The 18,573-nt window shown below is 43.5% G+C and overlaps 1 protein-coding gene across 6 annotated transcripts in view; it reads right to left on the reverse strand.

Annotated features, from left to right (window-relative positions):
• The window catches only part of ARHGAP18 (Rho GTPase activating protein 18), a 122,996-nt gene that overhangs the window by 68,439 nt on the left and 35,984 nt on the right, over positions 1-18,573 (reverse strand). The window contains exon 1 of one of the 6 annotated variants that reach the window (XM_081828984.1): positions 8,011-8,315. The exons of 4 other annotated variants lie outside the window; for them this stretch is intronic. In XM_081828984.1, the coding sequence (XP_081685110.1) occupies positions 8,011-8,078 (68 nt within the window). In that variant the 5' untranslated portion in view covers positions 8,079-8,315. Of the gene's footprint in view, positions 1-5,862; positions 5,931-8,010; positions 8,316-18,573 lie in introns of those variants that run through there. One more of the 6 variants, XM_081828985.1, reaches the window with a different exon arrangement.

Below are 18,573 nucleotides of genomic sequence, written 5' to 3' on the forward strand. Positions count from 1 at the left end.
GGGGCAATTTTTTCCTCTTTAAATGAGATTATCTAAGACCCCTTTGTTCCTAGTATGTTTTAGAATCTCAACTGACACAACACAAGACATGTGAATGCAGGTAACCTGAAAGATACATGAAAAATAAGAACATGAGGAACTAAAGGTCATTTCTAATTGTAAAATACTGCTTGTGGATGGGGACCTTAAGCTTAACAGTTGAAGGAAAACAAAACAAAAATCCCGCCAACATAAGCGGTTTCAGTCAAAGCCACTGAGCTCTGTTTAGAGTTCAGGAACAGGGCTCAGGGGGGCAGTGAGACCTAATGTGACCATTAGGGATGGGTAAGGGTTTTATGGGAAGAAATGAAGGGAACCTTCAGGGGGTGAGCAGAAGAAATGCAGAAGGTAAAGAAAAAAATCATTTAATATGAAAACATAGCTAAAACTATTCCTTAGCATTAACACATCATCCGGCAGAATTATGGGCACACTGAGCCCTGGTAAATGCCACCCACAGGCACATCAAATTCTCAGAGGATTAACTCCTCCAAACTGGCAGTATTTGAACCTGGCCTAGTTTAACTGCTGTCTTAAAAGGAATCCTCTGAGTCTCCTGCTCATCACCAGGCTTAGGCTAGCCTACCGTCTACTTGTTGCTTACGTGGGGCAGCAAAATTCCCACTTAAGTGAAAGCAATATGGCATCTGGTTCCAAAATGTCATTTCATGTGGGAATTTGAAACAGGCCAAGAAGTCCAATGCCCTTGAGAGTTCCCTCCCTGGACACTCTGTAGAAAACTGATACTAAACCAATGTTCAGCTCAAGGATTCCCACCTCTAGTCTTCCCTTGCCATCTCTCTTGCTCTCCCCTCTACTTTCCCCATTGCTCTAGATGTGGATTCTCCTTTCTGCACATTCCCTACAGAGAAACAATCCAGGTTGATTGATTTCTACTTTTTTCCAAAAGGTCACCTTTTGGTGAAAGCAGGATCACCTTCAGGAGCCCTGCATTCTGCACTGGCCAAGGCTCCCAGGACCTCACTTCGCAGCCAGTCTTGTACCAGTGATGCTCATTGCCAGAAAAAGAGGTGGAAGAAAGAACTATTGCCTCAAGAAGCTAACACTGTGGAAGAGATTAGCCAATGGGCTACTGAACAGAGAAGAGAGCCTCTAGACACCAGAACAGGGTCTGAGTGAGTTCTAAATGGAGAATATGAAGGGACTGAGAGGGTGTTGTTCCAACCAGGGCAGAAGGCAGTATTTGTGCAATGTACCCCAAAATACTCAGGGTGAATGAGGACATCAAAGATGAACTTCCTTTACTATCAGCCAGGGTAAGTCTTCAGAAAGACTTAAGGTGTCAGATAATTTACAGTAAAGATCCAAGACTAAGAACTATTTTCTGTTCTTTGTTTCCTTTTCCTTTTTTTTTTTTCACTCAGGTGTTTGAGGGCCAACTGTTAAGGGTTCCCACCTTGGGGCGCCTGGCGGCACAGTAGGTTAAGCGTCTGACTCTTGCTTTTGGCTCAGGTCATGATCTCAGGGTTGGGAGATGGGGCCCCACGTTGAGCTCTGTGCTCAGAATCTCCGCTTGAGATTCTCTCCCTCTCCCCTTCCTGCTTGGGCGCGCTCTCTCTCTCCAAAAGTAAATAAATAAATCTTTTTTTTTTTTAAGTTTGCAGCATTTTTTTTTTAAGATTTTATTTATTTATTTGACAGAGGGAGAGAGAGACATCAAGAGAGGGAACACAAGCAGGGGGAGTGGGAGAGGAAGAAAGCAGGCTTCCAGCCAAACAGGGAGCCCGATGCAGGTGGGGCTTGATCCCAGGACCTTGGGATCATGACCTGAGCTGAAGGCAGACACTTAAGGACTGAGCCACCCAGGTGCCCCAATAAATCTTATTTTAAAAAACACGGGTTCCCACCTATAAAAGACTTCAGTTATTTGCTGAAGCAGGTTCTATAAAGTAAAATGGGTAGCTTTTTATAACAAATACTTGTGAAGCTCTAAGCATATGCCAACCACTCTGATACAAGAATGGTAATTTCTTAATCCAACAGTTTTATGAATAAAAAGTTTCACTGAACAACAGTGCTTACATTTATTCACTGGTCTTCCTTCATTATGGGTATCAGTCAGAATTCTGTATTTAAGTTTTATTTTTAAAAATCACTGTGATTGTGATTTAATAATGAAACTAATCTACATAATGAAGTATATTTTCCATTTCAAGTAGTAAAGTAGATACTAAAAAGAACAGTGCAACCGGAATGAAGTCAATACTTCAGTGTTTTGGTGGAATGATGCTCTAGAGCTTGGGTTCTTGCTTTTTAGTAATAAACAGATCGCCACACTGTGATTCACACATTCATTCAACAAATACTGACTCCTCATTGACTGCAAAGCGCTATCCATACTGATGTCCAAACCCAGGACTTCACCTCGGATCCTTGAGAGTACACACATTCTAACAGTGGAGATAAAGCATGTAGAAAAATAACAGTATAAGGCAGCGTTGGCCTCATGCTGTGAGTGGTGCAGCTAATGGGTTGCATCACAGTGCTCACTTCTGGTGAAACTGAGGCAGACGCAAATGCCAGAAAAGTGTAAGAAATCTTTGCAGCACAGTGAGAGCAGGTAAGCAGGGAGATTCCAGGCTCTTGCTATATACCTCATTCTAATTTTATAAAGCTCTCCCCAGAGCCAACCATGTCTTTCTGTTATTGGATTCAAATTTACTTCCCTCTTATTTAAGCCCATTTCCTCTGAGCAAATAAAGAATTAATCGGTGTCTTCTTTATATTAACCCCTTTCTTGGGAATAGTTTTCAGTCCTTACTATATACATTGAGGTGGCCACTGAATAGCATTCCTTTACTTTTCCTGCCTATAGTTTAAACATCAATGTCTTAGAAATATATCCTATGGCACTCATGCTGAAGAGCATCGGAATTGTGAAGAACTACCCACAGGTAAACCCGTATCATCCTAAAAACTTCCCTTTGGGCCTTTTTAAGATTGGCTTTTGCCCTGCAACTGAAACCTCCAAGCTGATGTTGATTTTAGAAACAAGAACCTTTTTAGGCCCATGTGGGTGGTCCTTGGCACAGATACCAAAGTTAGAAACCTAATCATAAATGTTTTTTCTTCCTCACTGAGGCAAGTGAGCACCGTTATTAATTGCTTTCCATGGTTCTGCTTTCTTTTTTAAAAAAGCCTTTGCTGATCATTTGCATTAATATTATGCTAATAAAAGTAAGGGAATGCTAACGAATTCAGTCTCTTTAGTAATAACTAAGGATCAGAGAGAGAGAAAGGTAATTTGCATATTTTCATGATTGGAGCGAACTGGCATTTAAATACTCTTAACCATTTTTGAAGAGAAATAATAATACATGTTGGGCCAGCCTGAGCAGAAGTAATTTCTCCAGTGGAACCATCTAAAACCCAAGTATTTCAGGATACATTCTGCTTCTAAGCATGAATATCAGATGACAAAGATGAGCATTCAAACACAGGGCAACCATCTGCATCATAAATACATTTCAGTTCCTCTCTGCAGAAGGAATTCATTTACTGCTGAAGGCCATTCACTTCCACTTCTGACTGCTTATTCCTCAAAAAGCTTCCAAGTATCGTGAGAACAATGATTAAAAGACGATCTTTCCATCTGCGCTGCATTAGGCTGCAAGACAGCCCCTCCTGCAGAAACAGCTTTTGCATAATTCATTGTGCCATTTTAAACCCTAATCAGTGACTTGCAATAAGCTATGAAGAGAGCAGAGAAGAGAAACACATTCACTGGCTACCTCCTAAGCATTCACGTGTGTGTGTGTGTGTGTGTGTGTGTGTGTGTGTGTATACGTACACACCTTCACCTTATGCCCAGTAGGTTCTTATTCCCTCCTGAAATGCTGTCATCACTCCTGGGCCATATTAATGTCCCAAGAAAGAATATTTCTTAAGTTATTATCATAGGATAGTTTGGGAAAAATTCTACTGGCAGACAGAAGTTGGCCTATCTCCAGCCCTGCTGTTCTTTGTGTGAGCATGACAGATCATTCACTCTACAACATGAAGAATAATACCTCAAGTCTCTTCCAATTTTAAAAATTATATAACTCTAATCTGTTCATACTGATTTTTCACATATAAAGACTTAATTGAACCTGCCACTTTGCCTTAGTGTTTCATTTTCCAAAGCAGGGCAAACGGAGGTGGTGGGGAAGGGCCTCTATGGGTCTTCCACTCACCCCTCAACCACAGCAGCTTCCCTTTGATTTGAGATCCATTTAAGAATGCACTGGAAAAAGTATCTTATGACTACAGAAAATTAGAAAAACAACTGCCTTAGGCATCTCAAGTTTAAAAAAAAAACTTTTATAGAATCCTTAAGCTTTAAACACTGAAAAATTAATTAGGCAGAAGGTTTTAATGATGGTATGTAACAAATGTGATTTTGATCCAGCACAAGTAGTGAGAAACCATGCAGGCAGTAGAGGTGAGGACATGGATTCCAAATTTTATAATAAAATTTATCACTTTCCATTTCTTATTACTCCATAGACAATGGTAAAAAAAATAAATAAACATTGAGTTTTTATGGATAGGTGACACTAATACAGATGAAATATGGTAAGGTCCCTAAGAGTCAGTTTGGCAGTTCAGTGAAGAATCAAGAGAACACTCTCAAAAGACACTACAACACGAAAACTGAACTCAGTGGCAGTATATTCAAATAAATGGTTTTTTTAAAGTAAGCTCTATGCCCAACATGGGGCTTGAACTCACAACCCCCGAGATCAAGCATCACATATTCTACCAACTGAGCCAGCAAGGTACCCATAAGTGATTTTATTTTTAACTAAATAACTCATAATGATTGAAATTTTGACCCTAAACATTAAATACTTCACTGAGGGTGCCTGGGTGGCTCAGTTGGTTAAGCAACTGCCTTCGGTTCAGGTCATGATCCTGGAGTCCTGGGATCGAGTCCCACATCGGGCTCCCGGCTCAGCGGGGAGCCTGCTTCTCCCTCTAACCCTCTGCCTTCTCATGCTGTTTCTCTCTCTCTCTCTCAAATAAATAAATAAATAAAATCTTAAAAAAAATAAAATAAAATAAAATAAATAAATACTTCACTGAATCTTAGAAAGCACAATTGGATAGTGGTAGGAAACCTTCCTGAATGTGACAAATTATTGTACAACATTGCTATCCAAATGAAATAAAGGCAAGCCACAAAATTAATTTAATAGTGGCCACATTAAAAAAGTAAAAAGAGAGGCACCTGGGTGACTCAGTTGGTTAAGCATCCGACTCAATTTCAGCTCAGGTCATGGGATCCAGCCCCACAATAGGCTCTGCACTCAGAATGGAGTCTGCTTGTCCCTCTCCCTCTGCTCCTCCCCCTGCTCGCTCGCTCGCTCGCTCTCCCTCCCTCTCTAAAATAAACAAAATCTTTAAAAACAAAAGTAAAGGGGCACCTGGGTGGCTCAGTTGGTTAAGCGACTGCCTTCGGCTCAGGTCATGATCCTGGAGTCCCGGGATCGAGTCCCGCATCGGGCTCCCTGCTCGGCAGGGAGCCTGCTTCTGCCTCTGACCCTCCCCCCTCTCATGTGCTCTCTCTCATTCTCTCTGTCTCAAATAAATAAATAAAAAAAATCTTTAAAAAAAAAACAAAAGTAAAAAATAATCAGGTAATTGTAATAGTATACTTGACTTAACCAAATATACCCTAGATATTATCACTACAACATGTAATCAATATAAAAAGTATTAATGAGATCTTTTACTTTTTTCATTCCAAGTCTTCAAAATCCTGTAACTTCCGTTTGCATTCAACTTGAACTAGCTGTATTTCAAGTGCACAATACTCACAGGTGGATGGCGGTGAGCTTCTTGGCAGTGCAGCTGCAGAACAAGTGAGGCATTGGGCAGGTTCTCTTTGTGGAGCCCAATACATACAAATGCTGTAATTCCCCCTCCTTCCCACATGCAAAAGTTAATGCCCGTTTGTCTACAGAATATTAGTTTTTTTTCATGGACTCAGAATATTTAGCGAAAAACTACTTTACTCCACGCTATGTTGAACTATAGAATTCAGATGTATTTCAGACACGGTAGATGTAGAATTTAGTAGGCAACAATGACCTGCACAATGGAAACTCCAAAATAATTGCAAGTGGTAATTGCTATGGAAACACAGATTGCCGAAGTCACAAGCGCCAGGTTGGGGACTTGGTAAAGGCTTCACACAAGGGTGATAGGAGCTGGATCTTGAAGGCTAAATGGGACTTTGCTAGGTAGAACATGACAAGAAAGGCATTCATGGCAGTGGCAACCATATGAACAAAGCAAGAGAAGCCTATCCGGTGAGCCCGGGAAACTGAGCAGACTGATGCAGACAGACTGCACTGACTTGCAGGGAGGTGCAACCGGCTGGAAGGGTTGGGGGTGTGTTAGGCATTGGGGGGCAAAAAGGCTACAGCCAAATTGTGTTGGACGTTACTTGTCCTCTCAAGACACTTAGAATGCAATGGTGGAAGGTTTTTAAACAAGCAAATGTCACTACCAAATTAATGCTCAGGAAACAAAGTTTAAGAAGTAAAATACACAGAGACAGCCTGATGCTACAATGCTCTGGAGTCTGGGGGTCCCTGGGGGAGACGGTAAGGATTTGAATCCAGAGGGCATGGGTAGAAACAGAAGTGAAAGGACAAAGTCGAGCAGCTTCTCCCAAGTAGACTCAAAATTATATATAGTGGATGAAGGAAACAGAAGACATCAAGATGATCATATAGTTTGTTCTCCGACAGGCAGGTGGATGGTTGTCACTCACGGGGAGGGGGATGACAGAGCAAAGGGCAGGTTTGGCAGAGATATGCGGTCAGTTACGATGTGCTGGATTTGAAATGTTAGGGGCGACATCAGGATGCCTATGGCTCACACCCATCTTCTACGAGAATCATTTGCCTTCACCTCTATACCGTACTCACTGGTCCTTTGGGTACAAAGTGTGTTCCCAGAACCAGCAACACTGGCAACAAGCTTGTCAGGAAGGCAGAGTCTCAGACTCCACTCCAGACCTGCTGAATCCCAATCTGCATTTTACCAAAATTCCCAGGTGACTTCCATGCACATTAAGTTAGAGAAGAACTGCTGGAATATCTGAAAATTGAGATCAGGAGCTCGTGAAAGAGGAACTGACCACTGACCGAAGGGAAGAGGAGTTTAGAAGTCAGCAGCATATACATGAGTTGAAACTACAGGGGTGAAAGAGAGCATACAGAAAACAGAGAACTTTAAATAGGACAGAAGAAGCCATGTGCTGAGGAGGAGGCCACATGTTTGGAATTAAAATAATCATCATAAAGGCAAACAACGGTGCTCTCTTGTTCAGTCCATTTAATAAAAACTGAACCTTCACAAGGAAGAGGAAGAAGAGAGAAAGGAAACAAAACCTTTAAAAATAATGAAAGAACCACAATGGTGAATCCCCATTAAAGCTACAAAGAACTTCCACTTATGATTAAGAAAAAATCATATTAACGTTCCTTAGTATTCAAAAATACTGAACAAATTTGTGGAAAAACAAATCTGATGTGAGTAGAGGCAGAATTCAGTGGAAACTTTGGGGCCACCACTTGCTGGGATAGAGGTGACCAGAGTGAGTGAGAGAATCAGAAGGCCAGGATTCCAGGCTGGCTTCACCAGATCCCACCACCGCAGGCAGAGCATCTCACCACCCCCCGTCCCTGCATGCCTGTCTCCTCAGCTGGATAACGAGGGGGGCTTGAGAACTCTCCTCCAAGGAGATTTCCGGCTGCAACTGCCTATTATTTAAATTGGTAGGAAGGTGAGACTTATTTATGGCCTCCAAACACTCCCTAACAAGAGCATGAAGAATGTCCCATTCCCCACCCTCAGCCCATCCCAGCTCCCTTATGGCCTCCAAACACTCCCTAACAAGAGCACTCCCATTCCCCACCCTCAGCCCATCCCAGCTCCCTCATCCCACCATCTCACCCAGCGAACAACTTTCCTGAAGTTTTGTCCAGACTCCAACGGCTGTGCAGAGCTGATTTCAAGTCCATCCAGTGCTCTTCTGTGTCTTCTGTTTCCCAGGTGACACTGACGTCGCTGCCCGGTGTTGACACACACACACACACACACACACACACACAGAATGCTAATGCTAAGTAAGGCCTTGCAACCAAGGGACCCTCCCAAGCCCCGTGCAAGTCCCTGAGGCCTCAGACCCTCAGAATGCTTCTTGCTACAGCCAAATGATTAAAACCACTGTGTGTAATTTCCATCCCATGTAAAAGCCTTAAAATATATATATATTTTTTTTAATTTGGTTTTCCTGCAGGTCACAGAAGCAAAGCCGGGAGCAGCAAGCTGTGCTTCTATGTGGGAGACAGCGTCCATGAGTACCAGTATGGCAGAAGGTGAAAAGGCAGCAGACCCGGGCAGGAGGCTCTTTCAAGTAGCAACCCGTCTGAAGGGCCCAGGAGGGCACGACGATGCCTGCTTCTCGGCAACTCGGAACAAACACTCAGTGTAAACTCCAACTCTTCTTTTGAAGTGGGCGCAATTTGTCTACTGCCACCCTCTTGCCTTAAATTATGCCCCAGTATGGCTGTGAAGAGGTGTTTTGTTCCTCCGGTGCAAATGCCCTTCCCACTAGAACAGGAAAAGCCTCCGCAGTGTCTCGTCATGTAGTAAATTCTCTCCGCAGCCTGCTGGCCTCAGACGGTCTCCTTCAGCTAACACCAGATCTGCATGTAGAGCCTTTGGGTTCACTGTGCAGGGGCTCACGGGCACGCTCACCCAGCCACAGATCCCAAAGGTAGCTCTCTGGTTAACATCAGGACACCCACAGCTGACATCTGCATTGATACAAGATTCACTTGCCTCTACCTCCAGACTTCATCGTCAGTGTCATTCCAATCCCAGGTGGCACGCTAACCCTGCCGACTTCTAATCCCGACACGTCTCGGTTCCTACAAAGACACTTGGAGGGCCGCAATCTGCCGGGCAAGGGGGTATTCTCACGCTGTATTCCAAATGTAAATGTTAATTAAACGTTCCCTAACCACACTGCACAGCCACTCCACGAGAATAATAAAAGGAGCATCTGATAATTTGCCAGGAACAATGATCTCAACAATAAGACTATGAGGTGGTCACTATTATTATCCCCATCTTAGGGCTGGGGAAACTGAAGCTTAAAGAAAAATCAATGAACGTGACCAACAAAGCCAGGCTGCAACCCACGCCTTGGGGCTCCAGGACCCACCCACGCTCTTAGGCTCTTAGTCTCTACATGATAAAAGCCTTTGAAACCTCAAAAAGGGTAACTCAAATTGTAGTGGAATTTGGAGCCCGAAGGACCCTAGCAATCAGTAGGTCAGACGGTTCTCACACCTGCCGTTTCACAGCCAACACGCACGAGGAATGGCAGCAAATCCACTGTGATTATCAATACGTATCAATACGCTTACAGACCCATATGACACACAGAAACAATCCATTCCCGGTCCAACAAGGGTTTTTTTTTAAGAGACAAAGACAAAGAACCGAGTTCAAGTCCTGCATGAAGTCCTCACATCCTTTGCTTCCTAGGCCTCCTAGGTCCAGCCCTTAAGGATTCAAACATGAATACGGCAGAACAGAAAAAACTGGGGGATGTGTCCAGAGACGTACAGGTAGTTAACGGCTGCGCCAAATCTCTAAGCAGGTTTTCTGATTCTCGGTCAGTAAATAGCATAACCAAGTACCTTCCATTAGGACAGATGGTATTATGGAAGAGAAAACACATTACTCTTCAACTTTATCACCAGGGCAATAAAGATAGGCAGTAAATACTCTTTTATTGATACTTATTTTCCCTCTGTGAACTTTGACAGGCCAACTCACTGATCCTTTGGCTGGTCTAAAGAACAACAAACTACAGTGACAGAACTTCACATATATTCTCCAGCATCTTCCCACTTACTGAAACATACTCCTCTGGAAAGAAAAAAGCTGTTCAGACTAAAACCTCAGGAGTCACAAACTGGGAGCCTGCAGGCTAGATCTGGCTGGCAGAAGTATTTTGTCTGGTCAGCAGGGTGTTTCGAACATTTTTAGATTCATTTACCGTATCTTTCTCTTGTAACAGGTTTCTCTGGGTAGGCGGCAGGTGCTGTGGGGCTGGCCCCCTTGATCAAGGGATATGCTTCCAGTGTGCCGGAGTTCCCAGCCTCGCTACCAGAATGTTACGCTATCTGCTGGTCCCTGTGGGTCTCTGGTTCGCAGTCTCCACTTTACTGCATTAATATTAAGGCACTGAAATAACGTGACCCCATTATTTCAAAGCCATCACTGATGATGGATATACGAATTCTGCATCAAAATAGGGCTCATTCTATCAAGAAGAAAGCAAATGCAGCAGGGTTGGGGGAGATGAACTGGAGACTGGGTATCATGATTCTGGTCCTTCCTCCATCAGTCAAGTGCAGGATTACTTTGATCAAGTCACCTAACCTCAATGGATCATGTTTATTTCCTCATTTGTAAAATCAGAAAGTTGGAATGGCTACTTAAGATTCCCCCCCCCAACCCCCGTCTAAAAAAATCCCGTGAGAGGTCTCTGACTCTGATCATGTACAAATATATGAATTTTCCCAGAGGGACATTAATATAAGGGGGATCATGAGAGATTTTAGGAGCCACAGAGACTAGAGTTTGATACGTGGTTCCATCATCTTCCATGAGATCTTAGGCAAATTATCTAAAATTCTGAGAGCTTCAGTTTCCTCCCATTCATTCATTTACTCAAAATGATTTACTGAGCATCAACTATGTATTAGGTACCTTCTAAATGCTGGAAATTCCACAGTGAACAAAATAAAGTCTCCACTCTCAAAGCTTACATTCTAGTGTTAAGGAGACAGAAAAGAAACAAAAATATTTATAACCTATCAGGGGTGAGAAATGGTATGCAAATAAATTAAGTGGGTTAAGAGGGTGGGGGAGGGGAGGTTGGATTGTTAGAGACGGAAAGAGAAGGCTTCTCTGATGAGACACTTGAGCAGAGACCTGAATGGACTGGGGGGGTAGGGGAGGTTTAGCCATGTAGATATTTGGGGATAGACCGTTCCAGACAAACCTTACCCAGGGGTTACTAAAATTTTTTTTGTTTTAAAGATTTTTATTTATTTGACAGAGACACAGCAAGAGAGGGAACACAAGCAAGGGGGAGTGGGAGAGGGAGAAGCAGGCTCGCCGCCGAGCAGGGAGCCTGATGTGGGGCTCAATCCCAGGACCCTGGGATCAGGACCTGAGCCTAAGGCAGACGCTTAACGACTGAGCCACCCAGGCGCCCCGGGTTACTAAAATTTAATGATATGACAAGCAGAACTCTTGACAGAGCAGTGATAAGCTCCTTTCTTCTCCATCTCTTCCCCTTCTAAAGGGGCATAGTCTTTCAGGATCTGCTGTCTGCCTTTGTATTAGGACCAAACATATGAAAGCAAAGCAGGCCAAGGGTGAGAAAGCCTCACCTCTAATTCCATATTTAACCAATGACAATCTATGCCTGTCAAAGCCTACTTTTTGACAGCCAACCAAGTAAGAGAGTCAAATCGTTCCTCAACTGTGTTCTGAGAAAAATCCTTTTGTAATCAAGTATATTCCCAAATACATACAGGTAGTGAATATTTAAGATCTGCTCTCCTTGGAGGGCAGGTGGCAGAGTGTAGAGGTTAAGATCACAGTCTCCTTGTCAGAAAAGCCTGGATCACATCCCAGCTCTCTGTTTGCTACCTGTATGACCTTGGTCAAGTTACTTAGCCTCCCTGAATCTCAGTTTTTTTCTCCTGTAGATTGGGGCCCAACATCACTACCTCCTTTCAGAGTCCAAGTGAGACTTGAATGAGCTTATGTCCACAAAACACATGGAACTTTCTTGGCTTAAAGAACAGAGTTCAATAATGTGTATCTATTTCTTCTTTTTTTTTCTAACTACAGAGCTTTTGATTGTAAGTTACAGACATCAGTTCTGATTAAGTAGAAGAGAATTTTACGAAAAACCTACCGGCAGGCTCCCAGAATGTCCAGCAGCCAGGAATAATGCCCCCAAATCAGGCCATGGATTGGTCCAAGGACACTGTGAAACAGTCGGTAATGCAGCTCACACCGCCAATACCTAGCTTTCAGTTAAAGGAGAGCCCTGCCTCCCAGCAAAGCTCAGAAAGGAGTTCCCCAAATCAGAATGGATGCTCCCATGTTTAGCAGCCAAAAGGATGCCAGGTGTTCAACCACACCACTATTACATTCTCAGTGAACTCCTTTAGAGCACCCACTAGTTTGTTCACACCGCTTCCCCTGCCAAGAAACCCCTAGCACTACCCAGACATCCCCATCCCGGAGGCTCACTGCTCTGGGAAGCCTTCCAACCTGACTCGGGTCCCTGCTTCCTCTCTTCCCCAGCTAATTCTCTCACAAGGTACCTCATTATAAACTGATTTACACCCGGACTATAAATACTCCTATACAAACAGACACAAATCCTTTTGGGAATACACAGGGTAGAGATTAAAAACAAATGCACATGCAGTTATAAATAACACTAGCTGGTGTTCTAGTCGTTTTGTGTGTGTATATCTCAATGCACAAATGAGGTTATAACTCCTTGTTGACAGGGAACCCCATCCTTTTCTCCTGTACCTGTCAGAAGTCTATTTCCTGTTCTTTGCCATGCTGAATAGTTCCTCCCTTAAATCTGAGATGAAGCACAGTTTTTATACTGAGGGTCAAATATCTAATTTATACACAAATATTCTTTTGTTAAGAAAAATAGATTCAAGGAATGCCTGGGTGGCTCAGTCAGTTAAGTGTCTGCCTTCAGCTCAGGTCATGATCCCAGGGTCCTGGGATCCAGTCCTGCAAAGGGCTCCTTGCTCAGCAGGGAGCCCGCTTCTCCCTCTGCCTGCCATCTCTCCCCTTGCTTGTGCTTGCGTGCCCCCCCGCCCCACAAATAAATAAAATCTTAAGAAAAAAAAAAGAAAAATAGATTCAAGCTCCCATATAGAACAGAGAAATTAATTAGTGTCAATAAATTTCAGAAAATATTGAAACACAAATTATAATAATCATTTTATAAAATCGTTTTTACTCATTTTCAGATTTTAAAAAACCACTATCTTCCCACTCTGAAAAGTGGGGAATCCCACACTGCCCCAATTTTACCAAGAAAAAAAAAAAAAAAAGCCTTTTTTTTTTTTTTCTTTTTTCCCATGGAATAACATCCCCATCTTGTGGGCACTATTGTTTAATGTTTTCAAAAATCATGGTGACATCTTCAGAACTGTGATATCTCAATACTTTTCAGGGGTAAATAAAATTAAATTACAACCCCTATTTGGTCCATAAGCCAGATGTTCCCTATGTCTTTAATAAATGCTTTCTGCACAGAGCACTTATAAATTTAAAATAACTAAAAACCTGCAATATGGAGTCAGGCATCAACCAGGTCTACAGAAAAAGAAATATATATTTGGATCCACAGATACCTAAGGAGGACGTCTTCCCATGAAAGGGTTCTCTTCTCCCAGTGAGTAACAAACTCATTCAGGAAACATTTACTGAGATCCAGTGGCTTGCACAGTATTGGCTACTATCCTCAGGTCAGGGTCTGCCAAGCAGAAGGCAATAGATATGTGAAGGGCAAAGGGAAACTGACAAGAACCCCAGTGGTTCCCAGCAGGCTCCTGGCCAAGGACTGGAGGCTGATAATGTCTGCCCGAGCTCCTGGCCGAGAGGAGGAAGGTCACCAGGCTTCCTGAAATATGTGTGTGCAAGAGAGTCGAAAAACAAGGAGGGAGAGGAAGGTCGAGAGACAATGGAACATTGGAAAAGCAAGAGGAGGAAGCATCATCGGCATCCTTTCTTCCAGGGGAAAAAAGGACGAGCACATCTATCAAAAAGAAGTACAGAGAATGAGGAAAGAGGCAAACAACAGTTCCCATCTCTCTTCTCCTTCTGGCTTTCAAATGCCGCCCCCCCCCCCCCCCGCCCCCGGGAATCTGAGCACAGCTGCAACCTGAAGACACCACAGACGTTTAAAGTCCCCTAGTCACTACCTACTATCCTTTGGGAATTATCATACAACAAGTTTATTTGGTATTGTTATATTCATTTTTCCTCATTCAAGTAGTCCTTTTCTAGAGGTAGAGGGAATCGTGCTTTTCAGGCCAAGACATGACAGCAACCCACTGCTTTTCACCATCATTTACTTGAGAACAATCTTTGTTTTTTTATTGAACAAAGTCATCACTGCATGATAGAGCACGTGTTGCAGTAGCAATGTAGCATCCTCAACCATTCATCCTCAAACCGTCAGTTTATCCAAATATTCACCCAAAGCTATGGAAAAACATTTTACAGATTCAACAAGCTTCATCATCTCCAAATTCTCTTCTAATGTTCTTTGTAAACCCTAAGAGCACAGCACAGGAGCAGTCTGGCTCATTTGGTCTCCAGACCCTTCGGTCTGCTGTTCAGGAGCTGGGACCCTGGGAGCTCTGCCCCAGCTTCTCCCCCGACTCTGGACTCAACCTACCTCTCTCTTCAAAGACCCTACTCTGTCCAAGAGCACTTGCCAAGCCCATCTGACTCAGGTACCTTTCCTTCCCCCAAGCACCTTGTCTGCACACTCCCCATCCTGTCTCACATTCTCCCTACTTTCCCTGACGTCCAAAGCGAGTATGTGATATAATCCCAGATTCTGATGGGAGTCCTGTCCCAAGAGAGTCCAGTGTTACGGAGACAAGTGCAGGCTTGAGTCCAACAACCCTATCACTAGCTGTATAGAGAGCCTTGGGCAAACTGTCTAACGCCTTGGAGCATCCCTTTCCTTATTTGTAAAATTAAATACAAATATCTACCTTGCATGGTTTATGAAGCCTGGCAATAATATATGCAAAGGGCCAAATACTACACAATAGAGACCCAAAGGGTGCCTGGGTGATGCAGTCGGTTAAGCACTGACTCTTAGTTTAGGCTCGGGTCATGATCTCAGGGTCACTGGATCAAGCCCCACATCAAGCTCTGCGCTCAGTGCCATCTGCTTGAGATTTTCTTTCTCCCTCTCCTTCTGCCCCTCCCCGTGCTCACATTGTCTCTTGAATAAAATCTTTTAAAAATAAATAAATTTAGGGACACCTGGGTGGCTCAGTCGGTTAAGCGTCTACCTTCGGCTCAGGTCATGATCCCAGGGTCCTGGGATCGAGTCCCACATCGGGCTCCTTGCTCAGTGGGGAGCCTGCTTCTCTCTCGCCCTCTCCTGCTCCCCCTGCTTCTGCTCTCTCTCTCTGACAAATGAATAAATAAAATCTTTAAATAAATAAATAAATAAATTTAAAGGGGCGCCTGGGTGGCTCAGTCGTTAAGCATCTGCCTTCGGCTCAGGTCATGATCCCAGGGTCCTGGGATCGAGCCCTGCATCGGGCTCTCTGCCCTGCGGGAAGCCTGCTTTTCCCTCTCCCACTCCCCCTGCTTGTGTTCCCTCTCTCGCTGTCTGTCTCTGTCAAATAAATAATTTTTAAAAATAAAAATAAATTTAAAGAAACGGAAATAAACCTAAGAAAAATCCCACACTGCATTTTAAATAAATAAATAATGCACTGCATTATTTTGACATTTATACTTTTTCTTATGGCAGGTATCTATAGTTGCTTTTAGTTCTACTATTTTAGGTATTCTTTCATATACTATTCAATCTTACAAGCAGAAGACAGAGAAATTCTCCCATTTAAAACTCAAGTGGCAATAGTGGGCTTATTGAAACAGAAAGGAAGATTGCATACCACGGGTAACTTTCTTCCTGCATTCCGGTAGAGGACCTTGACGGTAATGATGAGTGATGGTACCATGTCATAATGTAAAAAAGTAAACTTCCAGAAGAAAGGGATACACACTGGAAGGTAGCTAAATTATTTGAAAAACTTCTTACACCACCCACTTCATATCAAAAGGAGAATCATCCAGATGAAGCTTAAAAAATGAGTGTGAAGTCATAACTCCTATTTTTTAATGCCCTCCCCCCCTCTGCTCCCCTCCTCCATGGGCTGCCAAACCAACACACTCTTCTCCCCCTCACCCCATCTACTTAATCAGCAGGAAACACTCTCTCCCCAAGGGCCCATCATGTACTTCCCCTCCAGATAGATCACAACCTCTTCAGGACTTCCTGGATTCACAAGGAGTATCTGCTTTCCACTCAGTTCTCATCCTGATGCTGTCAGTTTTCAACATTTCCCAGTATAGAAAACCTACCTCTTCAAATCATAACATTCACAGAGCCACAGTTATTTACCGAAGTCAGAAATTGGGAACCTTGAAACCTCTCTGGTTAAGTGGTTCTCAACCTTAACAGACTTGCTCTTAAGAGAATACATAGTTTATCATCTCTGCCTTCACCATACTAAAGTGAAAATCTGATCATTTAGCTCTACATAATTTTAATAAGATATATGCATATGTGCATATGCCCTTTTATCATAAGATTAAGGAAAAATAAAGAAATTTAAAACATGATGTATTTCAGTAAGTGGATGTCTGGATACTAAAAGACATAAGGAAGTAGTCAACTGCTTAGATCTACTTATAATGAGTGAGTTTAGATTTGGGGAAAGAAACAAGATCAGAAAAAATTCCTCTTAAAAAAAACAGAGGGGTGCCTGGGTGGCTCAGTCATTAAGCATCTGCCTTCGGCTCAGGTCATGGTCCCAGCATCGGGCTCCCTGCTCCGCGGGAAGCCTGCTTCTCCCTCTCACACTCCCCTTGCTTGTGTTCCCTCTCTTGATGTCTCTCTCTCTCTCTGTCAAATAAAGAAATAAATAAATAAAATTTTTTTAAAAATAGGAACTAAAAGATCAAAGGGATCAGTGGTACATGGAATTAAACACTTGAGTTAAGCAGAAATGAGGGGCACCCTGGTGGCTCAGTCGGTTAAGCGTCTGACTCTTGATTTTGGCTCAAGTCATGATCTCAGGGTTGTGAGACTGAGCCGCGCGTGGGGCTCCGTGCTCAGTGCAGAGTCTGCTTGACCACCCTCTCCCTCTGCCCCTCCCCCCCACTCTCGCGCAAGCTCTCTCTCTCAAATGAATAAATAAAATCTTAAAAAAAAAAAAAGATAAGCAGAAATGAAACGTTTTTCTAGGACATTCTTCAGGAATGCCAACTGGGTCATTCTAAAGGCATGAAGGCCGCCAGGCAATTCTCTGTTTGGCAGGACTGTCCTGAAACTGCAGGATATCTATCACAACGGCAGCCTGCCCTGCAAACAATAAGATGGCGTAAAACAGCCCCACCAATTTCCCAAATGCCCTTCAGAGGGCAATACTGCCCCCACTGAGAAGTACAGACACAGTTCAACTCTGTTCACCCTCATTTTCGCCTCTGAGAACACAGAGGCCCTGTGAGGTTAAGTGATTACACTCACAGCAGGTTACTCACAATGACACAGCCGGTTTTAGGAACAAGTCTCACAACCAACACACTCGCACTTCTTCCCCTCCCCTCCCCTCTTTCCCCTGCTCCTGGCTCAGATTTTTCACCCCGCACTCTGCAATCATCAGCCTTAGCTTTTAAACAACTGTGTCACTCTGCCCCCACACCTCGCGCATTCTCCCCCGAATTGTGTGTGCTGACTTGTCCCCATTGCACAGCAAATCTCATTCATGTGGTCACAGCCTGAGCCTTATTAATTCAAATCACAAAGATTTCTAATTTAGTGTTCCCCATCTTGAAGCAGAGCCACCTCCTGACAGTCTTTGGGACCTCCCAGCTCTCAGCCAGCTCATTCTGTCAGTTCCTTTCCTCCCCCACCTCCCTCTCAGCACCCAGGAGAACTCATTGCACAAGGCTCCCTCTGCCCAGGCCGGCAGATGTATCTGCAGTCTTCCGTTAATGTCCCCCTGCCGACTTTTTCCTTAGTCCTTACTTCATAAAAATGGGAAGTATGTTAAAGTTCGCACCTAAGCAGACCTGGAATCCTTCATATTCGTCAACTTCCATAGACCTCTATTCAAAGTAGCGCTTTCTTTCCGAGGGCTTGTAAATTTCTTTCAGTGGCTGCCCCAAATCTGCTGAGGTAATCCCTGATCTAATCCCCCTATAGAGTCAATGACTATTGCTTGTCAGGCAATAAGTTGCGAGGATACCCCCTCCCAGTGTCTCTGTTCATGCTCTATGTCCAAGAGAAATGCCCTCTTGCTGAAAAACAAGTTTTAGATTTCCTTCAAAATCTGGTCCCTGTTAATATCCTCAAGGAAGCTTTCAAGCTCTCGGCCCATACTGATCTCAGAATTCTCCAATTATTAATAATGACAGATTATTTGCAGAGATGAAAGCCATCTTTAGATGACCTAGTCAAATCATTTTATTTTTCAGATGAAGGAACCGGGATCCAGGGAGGTGAGGAAACAGTCTCCAATCATATAACTGGTGGTTTTCAGACAGGCTGCCACTCCATTCTCTGCCTTCCTGCCCATCTCTTTCAAATAGGCCAATGAGTAACATTTGCAAGCCTTCCCCCCC

This window comes from Leptonychotes weddellii, chromosome 8 (assembly GCF_054177405.1).
Source record: "Leptonychotes weddellii isolate Sample4059 chromosome 8, ASM5417740v2, whole genome shotgun sequence".
In the NCBI taxonomy this organism is placed as follows: Eukaryota; Metazoa; Chordata; class Mammalia; order Carnivora; family Phocidae; genus Leptonychotes; species Leptonychotes weddellii.